General features: G+C 46.0%; 1 protein-coding gene and 1 long non-coding RNA gene across 2 annotated transcripts in view; one reads left to right on the top strand and one right to left on the bottom strand.

Annotated features, from left to right (window-relative positions):
* Positions 1 to 925: 925 nt before the first annotated feature.
* Positions 926 to 9,773, bottom strand: P4HB (prolyl 4-hydroxylase subunit beta). Its single transcript, XM_073588198.1, has 11 exons — positions 9,557 to 9,773; positions 6,799 to 7,005; positions 6,549 to 6,682; positions 3,477 to 3,614; positions 3,066 to 3,170; positions 2,817 to 2,942; positions 2,526 to 2,726; positions 2,272 to 2,392; positions 2,005 to 2,186; positions 1,821 to 1,904; positions 926 to 1,738 (listed from the first exon to the last, which is right to left on the bottom strand). The coding sequence occupies exons 1-11, from the start codon at positions 9,756 to 9,758 to the stop codon at positions 1,658 to 1,660; spliced, it is 1,581 nt and encodes a 526-aa protein (XP_073444299.1). The 5' UTR covers positions 9,759 to 9,773; the 3' UTR covers positions 926 to 1,657.
* Positions 9,774 to 9,924: 151 nt separating this feature from the next.
* Positions 9,925 to 12,894, top strand: part of LOC141100022 (uncharacterized) — a 109,029-nt gene continuing 106,059 nt past the window's right edge. Inside the window, exon 1 of the long non-coding RNA XR_012234573.1 lies at positions 9,925 to 10,086. This is a non-coding gene — a long non-coding RNA (uncharacterized lncRNA). The remainder of the gene's footprint in view (positions 10,087 to 12,894) is intronic.

A 12,894-nucleotide genomic window follows, 5' to 3' on the forward strand; every position in this document is an offset into this window, starting at 1 on the left:
AACCAGTCCCAATAATTGGGGGTGGAGCAAAGGGCACCTGTGATTGTTACCATGGGGAAGTCTGTTGACATCTTTGCTTTTAATTAGAGCTCCCTTGAAACGGCCCGTGGCATGCTTCAAAAGGAGACCGCTTCTGCTATACACAGCATTGCTGCATATAGAAAAAAAACAAAAAAAAAAAAAAAAAAAAACAAAAACAGACAATTGCAGCTTCAAGTTGTTTTAAGAACTGATCTTAAATGGTAAGAGTCTCTGTATTAAAGTTTGGCATCACAAGTAATATTGCAAAGCCATTTTTACCACAAAATTCACACCATGAAAAGGAGATTAAACTGGGTATTGAAGAAGCATGAGCTTGTGGAACCACCTCCTGAAGTTGCATTCACTTGTCATGTGCAGGCCCTCACTCAGCCCCTGGGACTTAGTTTCATGCATTTATACACAGCCATGGAAAACAGATCCGTGTACAAGATCCGTGACACTCAGCAGGTTCTATTGGATCAGTGTTTACACTCCAGAACTGGCTAAACAAGTCTATTTAAAGGGGAGGGAGTTGGGAGCAGGATCAGAAGGCTTCTGCTATGCATCTGTCTCATGGAGTTGTTAATTACTGACAGTTCTCAAGAAACAAGTGACCCTCATGTTGACTGGGGGGGGGGGGGGGGGGGGAGCCATTTCTACAGAGAAAAAAAAAAAAAAAGTTTGAGACTGTAAATGTCACGTTTGTTGGGAACATGATACATTCCAACAAGCATTGATAGTGTAATGAACCTACACTGGCAACATTGGTTCTTGTGACAGATCTGCTTTAACCACAGCATTGATGCTATGTAGAAAAGTAAAGGTCATAATAGAATTTCTAGAAACATTTGGAGTTGACTATGCTACCAAATATGGCAAGAGCTCAGACAAATAACCCAGCATGTTTTATTAAAATTTTTATTTGGCCAACACGCTCCAACTTAAATATGATGGAATGCTTTCAAAATTAGACAGTTCAAACCTTTAGTGACAAACCCACCAAAAATAAAAAAAATAAGTGTGTCATATGTTGCAATCTCAGAGGCTGGGGTCCCATAAGAAAGGAGAAAACACAAATGGCATTAATTAATTAAAGTACCAGTGGAGGGGGATGTATCCACTGGGAGCTTTTTACCAGGGAAGCCTTCACACTGCATCAAATACTGAAAGCTGCCAAAGACCATTCAAGGGCAGCATGAAAAGGTGCTGAAAGTGAGGAGACATTACTGCACATACAGCCCAACTTAGTCTCATCCAAGAGTGGCTGAGATAGGGGTGGGAGGGGGTGGAGGACAGCCCTTTCAGGTCACCTGCCATGCAGATTTGTATTTGTTCCATTTAAAGAAAAAAAAAAAAAAAAAAAACAAAAAAAAAAACACAGGAAGCAGAGTGCCAAACTTCATCAGGGCAAGAAAAAAAAAAATTATAAAAAACCCAAGACTGTTAAACACAAAACACAAGGCCAAAGCTCCCTTTACCCCCCCCCACAATAAAGACCCTACTATACAGATTCAGATAGTTTCCCTGGATTTTTTTTTTTTTTTTTTTCAGAGCACTGACAATACATTCTTAAAAGTTGTTGATCCCCCTCCACTCTTAGTGTCTTCTGGTTGTTACAGTATTAAACTTATGATCCTTATAATTCATCCTTTTTGTGTTGGTCATCTTCATCATCTTCAAGATCTGGCTCATCAGCCTCTTCCAGATCCTCAAGATCCTACAAATTGTACAAAAGGAAAGCATGATCATTGTGACAAAATGCAGACTACACACAAGTTAGACTGTATAGGCAATCTCACCTCATCAGCTGCTCCATCTTGCCCTCCACTTATCAAGAAGTTTGAAAATCCATCTAACGTTCTCTCACCATTGTAGTCAACCACCTAGTGAACAGATTTTATTAGTCAAACTATGTAGTTAGCGCACCAACACAAAAGGTGTAAAGAATTGTGGATTTTAAGGCAAGAAGAATTAATGAACTGCCTTTTTATCTGTTCCAGCTGGGAAGTATTTCAGTGTAGGGAAGCTGTGTATCTTCACAGCTTCAATCTCATTGGCTGTGGAATCCATTTTTGCAATGACAATGTTCTTATGGTCCTTGAACTTCTCCCCCAATTGGTCCCAGATTGGTGCAAGCTGCTTGCAGTGACCACACCAGGGAGCATCTAAATAGGAGGCAAGTATCATTTTAGGCATGTACACAAATTTTTTTTTTTTGGGGGGGGAACTGAATAGGTAGTCTGTACTCACAGAACTCAATAAATACACTCTTCTCCTCATCAAATGCCACTTCTTCAAAGTTCTTCCCAACCAACACTTTCACTGGATTTTTATCCCAGTCATCAGGGATATCTTGGCTCATAAGATGGGGCTACGAAGGGAACAAAGCTCCAAATAAACACGAGTTCTGCATATAGCACATCTAGCAAAGACCATCACAAAAAGGGGGGGGGGGGGGGGGGGGTTGGGCTTAGATAAAGCAACTGATTCAAGAGTAGATTTACTTTGACTTTTCCATCCAAGAAACGTTCACAGAAGTCCTTGATTTTATCAGCTGAAAGGTCATCAGTTTCTGGCTTGTACTTTGTCATCTCCTCCTCTAAAGTGATCAATCGAACAGCAGGACATTCTTCCTTTTTCAAGCCAAAAAACTCCAGAATACGTTGGTTGTCAGTATGATCACTATCAATGAAGATGAAAAGTATCTGAGAAAGAAACCAAAACCATTAGACAAATTCTGAAGTAGAACAAGGTTTAGAGTTGGGCATTATGTATTAGTGTCCACACATCCATACCTTTCCCTTGAAGCTTGTGGCTGCCTTCTTAAAGTTTTCCAGTTTGTCTTGGTAGTCAGATGCACTCTTTGGCAAGAACAAGAGAATGTGTGTCTTAATCTCTCCACCGAAGATCTTTGGTGCAGTCTAAAGACGACATGAAGACAATCATGAGCAACACATATCTAGACCACAAAGTGTGTGCCAGATTTTAAGAGTCAGACACTACAGCTGCAGATCCAGTTTGCAGTCAAAGTTTAGACATCTTACTTGTTCAGTAAACTCAATGACTAAAGGCAGCTGGTTGGATTTTATGAAGTTCAAGATGTGTTCCTTTGTCACTTCCCCTTCATAGTTATTCCTGCCTTCATCAAACTGAAGAGATGAAAGAAATTCCAATTTTAGTGACCTGGTTGTGTTCAGCAGCCTATAATAGAAAGCTCCTAGATATCCCCCCACATCCTACTAGACTAAGCAGATATCCCTTGTGCCTGGCAAACTCCAAGAAGCAGTTTTCACACATTATGCCAAAAAAGCATTTCAGGCAGTGATTGATTTTTCACCTGCTGAGATTTGGCAGATGTTTTAAGTAAAGTGGTTTCCATTAGATAAGGACTCACGCAAGTAATCAGATTGCATCAGTCTAGTAGCCAACAGTTCTAGATCATGTGACATCCTCACCTTCTTAAAAAGAACAATGTTGTCCTTATCAACATCATACTTTGAGAATGCATCATCACTGGAAGTGATACCAAATGGAATATCATCCACAGCATCTGCGACCAGCAGGAATGCCTTAGCTAGTTCAGACTCTTGGTTCTGTGCAGAAGAGAAAAAAGTAAACTGCAGAGACGTGCCAAACAAGATTAACCAACAAGTCAGGAAGGCTTCAATAGCACAATTTTAAAAGGGAGCCTGATGGCTGATACTGCTTGTGGAACAGGCAGAATGTATGAATCAGACAGTGGCTGAAAACACCACAGCATTGAAGTTAGAGAAGTGTAGCTGAGGTCAGTGTAAAAGCCGCTGAGAAGAGAACCACACAGAAGTCTAGTTGGACAGGTGGGTTTCAGCAGTGTGTCCATGCTGAACAGCCCTGGAGTGACAAGTGTCTCCTTGTGCATATAGAGATCCATCAATCCAGGAAGCTGCCTGTCTAGTCTCCTGTGTGGCTGACTCAGTCACTGGCAACCATTAACCATGGTCATCTCTGAAATGCAGTGTTACAGCATATACCAGCCATATAGTTTTAAAGGGAACCCATCATGTAAGATTACAACCTGCAGGTTAGTGTTCTGACACTGAATCCCCTGCTGCCAGGAATAAGTTAGCTTTATTCCCCAGCAGCAATCAGCTTCCAATCATTGGGGTGGAGTCTCACTAGGCAGGGCAGTGACTTAAACAGTGGTGGCTGTAAGACTTCATATGGCCAGATTCAAAATTTACACCAAAAGCAGTTTGTGCCAGAATTTTTTTTAAGAGTAAAAGTTTTGACACAGTTAAGACTGCACTAAAATGGCAACTTATGGTATTACCATGCCATTTTTGTCCAGCTCTGATAAGTAGGTGGAACTGAGGATAGCATGTGTGGCATCGCATGCTCCTCACTCATGACAACCCTTAAACCACAAACCAGTTGACTGACATTTGATTTGAAGGGGTGTAAAAAAAAAAAAAAAAAAAAAAAAAAAAAAAAAAAAAGGGACCATGTGACAACATGAAAAATGCCAGTCTTGAGAAATCAGGGCCATAGTCTCCAGGACTGCGTGAGACTGCACATCACATGTAGCTTACTGACAACTGTGCAGTTGCAGGTTGTCTGCCATGCTAGAAGGGTAATGACCATCAAGCACCATATAAACTAGTGGTAAAACCCAGCTTCTATGTAACATGTCTGTTGCTAAGGAGTAGCACGGATATTCTAACTCTTCCCCCCCCCCAAATAATTTTTATTGGGGGGGGGGTTAGTTTTGATAACACCAACCGTCAGCCATATTCACCCCTGCCCCATCACCTCTTAGTCAAGATAATATACTTGCAATGGCTGACTGGTGTACCAAGCATGATAACACATCTCTATCTTTCAACTGATTTGTGGTGGTGCAGGAAGCCTGTGTTTAAAGTCAGGTGCCAAAGTTAAGGCCCCATCACACATAGCGACTCATCAGCGATCCCGACAACGATATCAACTTGTCAGGATCGCTGGTGAGATGTCAGACAGCTTCACCAGCGATCAGCAACTCCGAGCAGGCGGCGTTGCTGTGTACTTTAGTTACCAGCGCGCTGATGCCGGGAGCTGGTAACTAAGGTACACATCCCATCCATGTTGGATCATTGGTGGGATCGCTGGGACATTTTTATGTTTAATGGGGCCTTAAGATATGGTCACAGGTGTCATCTCCCCCCTGCCTCCCATTATAATCTATGCAAACATGATTGCAGTCTTAAGCCATTTTTCAACCACCTGGGCTGTTTGCTAAAGATGTAAGAAATTGTTACTGTATATATGCAGAGATTTTCAGCCCATTTTTTTGGGGCTGAAAGTCCCCCCCCCCAGCTTATACACGAGTCATATGCCGGGGGGGGGGGGGTCAGATCATACTGACCCCCCCCCCCGTATCTCTGCAGCCCCCTGCTTCTCCTGGCCTCAGGCTCCTTCCTTCAGCAGTCACATGGTACTGCTCATTAAAGTCATAAATATGCACATATTCATGACTTTAATGAGCGGTACCATGTGTCCACTGAAGGCAGGAGCCGGAGACCAGGAGAAGCAGGGGAGCTGCAGAGACCTTGCCATGAGGGGCCAAGTACAAGCTATATTCACCTGTCCATCGCTGCTATCCTCTCCTCCACATCCTCTGACTGATGTTCAGGTCAGAGGGCACGTTACGTAGATAGTGTGTGCTGCGACCTCTGCCTGAAAGTCACTGACAGAGGGACCAAGCAGACAGAGCGACACGCAGCCATGGAGCAGGGATTGGCAATATCACCAGTGCTGGGATCCTGAGCCAGTGGTGACGTCAGAACCTGTCCCCACCTGCTCAGGACACCGGCACTGGGTACCCAGCGACGAGAGGCAAGTATGTTTTTTTTATTTGCAATGGCAGCAGCAATATATGGGGGCATAAACTATGGAGCATAATCTATGAAATACCTTATGTGGCAGCATATGGGGCATATTCTATGGAGCATCTTATGGGGGCATTATTAACCTTTGTGCAGCATCTTATGGGACCATCATGAACTGTATGGAGCATTATATGGGGTATGTTTTGTACAGAGCATCTTATGGGGCCATCATGGACTGTATGGAGCATTATATGGGGTATGTTTTGTACAGAGCATCTTATGGGGCCATCATGGACTGTATGGAGCATTACATGGGGCTCCTGATTCAATAGGGTTATTCAAAAACATTTAACCTACTGCTGATCTCAATTTTAATGGTATCTATTTTTGAACTTTACCAGTAGCTGCTGCATTTTCCACCCTAGGCTTATACGCGAGTCAATAAGTTTTCCCAGTTTTGTGGCAAATTTAGGGGGGTGTCCGCTTATACACAAGTATATATGGTAATCTAGAAGAGTAATATGGAGCAAGTGAAGCAAGTGTTTATGGTCACTCCTGGTGGCATGTTCATTTTAATGGTGTAGAAGACTGTCGATTCTACAAACTGGATGACCAGACAAATCCTCTGACTTGCAACACAATCACTCCTAAAGACACTTGGCACCAGTGAGGAAAGAAGTTTACCTTAAAGAACCCAACAACTGCGACGTCACTGGACTCAACCAAAGCAGCAACAGCTGCATCATCTGCCAAGGTGGTAGCAGCTGGACCAGTGCGTTTCTTCAGCCAATTGATAAAGTCAGCTGCCTCCCTGCCAGCTATAAAAGGAGAGAGTGACTCACAATGCAAACCCCAGCATCATCTGTAGAGATTTAGAAAAAACAAAAAAAAACAAACAAAAAAAAAAAAAAAAAACAAGAGGTAGAGACTTTACCGGAATATTCTTTAGGTGATAATTTGTCTCCATTTTTAAAAAACTTTATTGTTGGATACCCTCGAACACCGAACTCTTGTGCCAACTCTGACTCTTCAGTAGCATCTACCTTGGCCAATCGGATTGTTGATCCTTCCTCTTTTAGTTTCCTAGCAGCCTTCTCATATTCTGGAGCAAGAGCTTTGCAATGCCCACACCAAGGAGCATCTGTAATTAAAAAAAAAAAATATTTTTTTTTATATATATAGCAATTCTTGATCACCAACACTCAGATCAGTGTCATAGGAAAATGGGCCATGGAAATAGTTCAGATCCTCTTATGAATGGTTTCATTAATGCCACCATGGCAGAGAACCAGAGTTCAGGCAGATCTGCCCACATTAAGCATTACAGAGAACAGACATTGCTGAAGATGGATTTATTTTAATGCCTAGTCCTAAGAAAAAAAAACAAAAAAAAAAAAAAAAAAAACAGAAAGACAGCTGTGCATAACAAGTTTGTGTATTCCTAAGGGAAGCAGCATACTGCAGATCACCAGGCCACAAATAATGCTTGGGCTATAGCATTAGCAGTTTGATGAGTGTTCAGGGCCCATTGTTGCCTACATCTGAGTGGAGGATAGTTTAGACTCCTCTGTGTTGCAAGTTTCCTGAATGGCTTACTTATTCTCTCATCTCTCCTACAATCTACACATTTACTTGAAAGACCTGTTCTAAGAACATGCTCCAGCTTCAATGGGAAATGGAGTCAAGAAACCTTTACAGCCACTTCTGCATTCACACAGTATCCAGGTCTGTAAGGTGTATTACAGTATAATGTATTTGTTACCAATCCACTGGATAAGTGAAAAATGCTAGGCCTCAAGGACCACCAAAGTGAGGCCTCAGTTTACCTCAGTTGGAAGACCTCAACTACTAGTTTTAATGGCACAAACATGCATGTATCAAGCTTCTACTGTATGTAGCCTCAAGCACACAATATTATGGCTCCATACAAGTGCTCAGTGGCACCAAACTAATATAGCAGCCAAAAAAATACTGTCCTGCCATAAGTGACAGAAATACTTGCAATATGTTCTATCAAGTGCGGCATTATGGAGAGAATTTACCCAGACAGCGTTGATTTCAGGCAGGGATGCATTATATGGGTCCCACTCCAGCTCCTAGTGTGCTCCATGAAGTGGTGTACTGAAGATTGGACCCCTGGACTTCAACTTCATAGTAGCGTTCTAAAGATTTCAGGTACACATTAGGCCTCGTCTGAGCCCACCGAGTTAATTGTGCAGCAGCTTCAGCCACATGCGGTAAGTAATCTCTAGATCAATGAAGCCCTCATGTGCTACTCCAGCTTAGACAGCATACTTTATTGCTTCCAGAAACATGGTTTATATCAGGAAGGCTCCTTCAGAACTGCCTGCAAGAAACCGGTCTATTCACAGTTTATTCCAGAGTCTAGCTTATGTAAAATCCCGACATGATGTTAGAATATTCAGAGTGGAATCTCACTTCAGCACCCACGCCAGAGGAGTGCTGCACAGCCCATTAGTTCCATGCAGGGAATAGATGCTCCAGAACACTGGCATGATCTAGTTGCACAATAGTGAGTACAGGAAATGCACTCACATGTCACATTTAAAGAGACTCGTCAGCACAGACTGCTCAAATCAAGTACAGGCAAACAATCATTTAATACACAGCCACATGCTCTTTTTTCCTCCCCCTTTTTTATCACCCACAGCTCAGGCTTCATAGATAGGTGGAAGGTGTATATAAATGGCCAAACCATGGTGCACCTGTACTTTGCCTGAACAGTCCCTGTGCAGACAGTCTTTGAATATATATCCAGTTATAAGGCCTCAGGCAAGTGCTCGATTCACACAGTACATCTAGGCCATATTCACTTGCTGCAAAGATGTGTTAGTGCCCAGACCCTTGGAAATACCACCCAAGCTATAGGGTCAGTTTGGATACAATTGAGCACTTAGGTGTTCTAACCTTGTAATACTGGGATATGGCTGGGTAATCATCAAGCAGTACAGCAGAGCAAGTTCTACCACCGGACTAATGGGGCAATAAAGTCATCTCGTACTAACAAGTCATTGCAGCCATGACAGAAGTCCCAAGTAAGAGGTCAAACTAAAAGCCAACAGTGTCAAAGAAACAAGCCATCCTCATTTCCTTGGGAGTGTGACAGTTGCAGCTACAGACAGGGAAGCCTGGATGATCAAGCAAGTCGCTGTGTGGATTCACTGGGTGGGCTGCAGGTTAACCCACCCATCCAGACCTGTGCAGGATCTATGGCACAAAAGGTCATAACCACAGCATCACCAGACAAGGCACCAACTAGGCTGTGCCCCTTCCCAGGTGAGGCAGTATGCACCAATCTTGGCAACCCCTGGGGATACATAGCATATACCCCCCACACAAGGCTCTGGCACATAAGCTAGGGGAGCAGCCCCCCACACTAGAGTCCAGACGTCACTCCCAGCGAGGATGACAAGCCTCACTACTAAGTACACGTCAACCAAACCTCAGGCCCCTCCCTCCACTCCCTGATTGGAGGAAGCTGTGGAAGGACTTGGCTGACTGGCTGAACCCGCTGTCAGTCACTGGCAGGACGTGGCCCTGTTCTATCCCGCCCAGGTGTGCCCCCTAATTAGGGGGTGCCATCCTGCAAGTGACGGGGGCTTATACACCCCTGCAGTACCCCACGTCCCACCCAGAGCACACGGCGCTCATCATTCCCCCGGCTCACTCACAGAACTCCACCAGCAAGTGATCGTTTTTTAGCGCCTCATCAAACGTGTCCTTCTTCAGCACCAACACGTCGTTTTCTTCGGTGATATCTGCCCGGGTCAGACAGGCACCGAGCAAGGCGGAGACCGCTACAAGTACTGCAGAAGGCAACATGACGGATCCGGTGTACGGGACGTGGCGCTGTGAGGGCCGCTCTCCGCGCATGCGCTTTTTATCACCGGCTCTGCTGCTCGTGGTGCGTTCTGACTGGGCCGCTGGACAGGACGTCGGACGTGGGAGGCGGGAAGCTATGTGATTGGCTGAGGGGGGCGTCAGTCATCCGTGCAGGGGAGGATGGGCTGGTGAGGTAAGCGCGTCGACTCGTGCCGCTGACTGCGACTTGTTGCTGCGGAGTCTCTCCTCCCTCACTACTCCTCCTCACCCCTTCTGCCTGCTGTATGGACGTGACCCGGGAAGCATCTGCTCGCAGCCCCTCCTTCCCCCATTCCCGGTGTGACACGTCATGGTGTGTATGTGCCGCCATAGAGAGGAGGTAATAGTGCAGCATGGAGGTTACTGCCCGGATTCCAGTTTTCCACTCACTTCTTCCTAGCGTGTTGCTCCCAATGATAGGCCGCCAAAGAACCGGAACCACATAGTGTTCTGCAGTGGGAGGGCCAAAACCCACGTGTGGGGGCTAATCCGGGCAAACCAAGGGTACGTGCACATTGCGGATTTGGCGCTGCGCATCCGCAGCAGTTTCTGCTGTGGTGTACAGTACCATAATATCCTATGGATATCAAAAACCGCAGTGCAGACGGCGCGGATTTGCTGCGGTTTCTAAACCGCAGAAAGAATTGACATGTCAATTCCTTCTGCGGATTCCGCTGCGGTCTATTATCTCCATTGTAGAGATGATAAACCGCAGGGCAAAACCGCAGGCTAATCCGCAGGTCTTTTGACCTGCAGACTTACCTGCGTATTTTACAAAATCCGCGCGGCCAAATCTGCAGAGCATTCCGCAGCGTGTGCACGTACCCTTACAATCACTCTGCATTGTCCTGTGCTGCCCCACTTTCAGCACCGTGGACCTCACTTGGGTTGTTTGGGCAAAATTAAAATGTCACCATTAGCTTGGTAGATAAAAAAAAACATGCCATGGTCACGTGTTTTCAGCAGTGACCACGGCAGCCAATCACAGGTCCCACCAATCCTGCTGCAGCGTTCAGATGTTACAGCATAGAGGATGGGATTTTTGGAAATCCCACGTTCACTGTGTCAGAGATACCCGCGGAGACAGACATGCGGAGCTTCGTTCCAGACCGCATGTCAATTTCTCTTTCTGCAAAAGAAATTTCACTCATACTATGTATTGGATGTGGTGAATCCACAAGATTCAGTGAACACATGCGTTCAATAGACGGCAGTACTTTGGACATAGCGAACATGCCCTGCGTCCAAAGTGCTGCTAGTTCCTGATCTCTGAATATATCCTAACGCGACTCTCAGCTTTTCACAGATCACAAACTCTCCCACACGTGAATGCAGGAACACACTGGATCTGGTCTTCTCCCGGCTCTGTGCAGTGTATGATTTTATTAATTTTCGCTCAGTGACCACAACCTTTTTCCTTAAAGGGAATCTTTCACCTATTTTTTCGACTGTCAGCTGTCGGCACCGCCATCACGGGCTTATCTACAGCATTCTGCTCCATGCCATGGAGCAGGGGCCAAACCGCAGCGGAATCCGCACAAAGAATTGACATGCTGCGGTTTTGAAACCGCAGCAAATTCCGCACTGTCTGCACAGCGGTTTTCATTTTGCATTGATTTTAATGGTACTGTACGGGACCAAAACCGCTGCAGATCCACAGCAGAATCCGCAGTGTGTGCAGCTGAAATCCGCCAAAGGGGGGAAAAAACTGATCCGCCCCTTTGAGCGAAGTACGGATGACCGTTGTCTGCGGATCCGTGAGCGGCGTAAATTAAAGGGACAGCGGGTTGTGGAAAGTGCTATAGCGCGATGGGCCGATATCGCTCGATGGGCTCTCTGTCTCCTTACCCGACTTCCGCGCGATCTGCCTCCCCGATCTCGTCTGAGCCATCGCGCGATCTTGTCCGCCTCCCCGATCTCGGCCGGTCGGCCCATCGCGCGATGTTGACCACCTCCCAGATCTCGCGATGGGCCGCCGAGATTCGGGAGAGAGAGAGAATTGGGGGTTAAATCAGTACATGGCTTATCCGCGGCCCGAAAAAACATTGCAGGGTCCGTCCGGTCATGTCAGCGGACGCCAAAATCTTGGCAGATCCACTGACATGCGGATGCAACGGACGACCATCAGTCAAAATCCGCCAATAATGCTAGTCAATGGGGAAAAAAACGGATCTGCCAAGAAAAATGGCGGATCCGTTTTTTCTCCAAAACGGCGGATTTTGACTGATGGTCAAAAACGGATGTGTGAAACAGGCCTTAGGGACATAAACTAGTATCACGTTACACAGAATGTGGAGCTAGAAGGGGAGGGGGTTGAAAAGCCCACAGCCTGTGTCTTGCACAGACCTAATGGATGTAGCAAAGCTCAGTGTGTGACAATGAAAAGTTCTAGAAGGGTACTTTGAATGTGAGCATATTCGTAGTATCATTACACCATATATACGGAAATTCATCAATACCCTGCAACTTAGGAAGAATATGCAGTCATCATTGCCCCCCCCCTTCTCATTCTCATGTCCTTACTTAGCTTTTATACTTTTTAATAAAACACTGAAAATTGCTCTTGATGAAGCCACACCCCCTACACGAGTAAAGCCCCCTTTACATTTAGCGATGCACCAGCGATCCCGACCATGATATGACCCGGTCAGGATCGCTGGTGCATCACTAAATGGTCGCTAGTGAGCTGCCAAACAGGCAGATCTCACAGCGATGCAGCAGCGGTCGTTACTTACCTTTCAGATGCAGCGATAATGACATCCTCCCGCCCGCATCACTCGTCGGCGCCAGCAGGAAGCTGCCGCCGAGAAATGGAACTGGACGATCTCGCACGACCAGCGATAGCCAGCGGGGGAGCCGGTCGGAGATAAGTATCACATTGTCATGCCGCTCCGACATACTCACCCGGCCTCCGCTCCCACGCCGTCTCTGCATACTCATCCGGCCATCGCTCCCACGCCGCAGCCCCTCGCTGCCCGACAGCCACGGCGGTCACCTCTGACAGGTGCGTGGCCGACGGCGTCTCTGCATGCAATGCGCATGCACCATAGGCCGCGGCCGCGTCTCCCTTCTGCTTCTTGTGCTCCGGCTATGCCCTGACCCGGAAGCACCCCCTGACCAAAGGCAGGCCAGTCAGGGGCATATCAGG

The sequence above is a fragment of the Dendrobates tinctorius genome, unplaced genomic scaffold, assembly GCF_039654945.1.
Source record: "Dendrobates tinctorius isolate UK_male_01 unplaced genomic scaffold, ASM3965494v1 ptg000103l, whole genome shotgun sequence".
Lineage (NCBI taxonomy): Eukaryota > Metazoa > Chordata > Amphibia > Anura > Dendrobatidae > Dendrobates > Dendrobates tinctorius.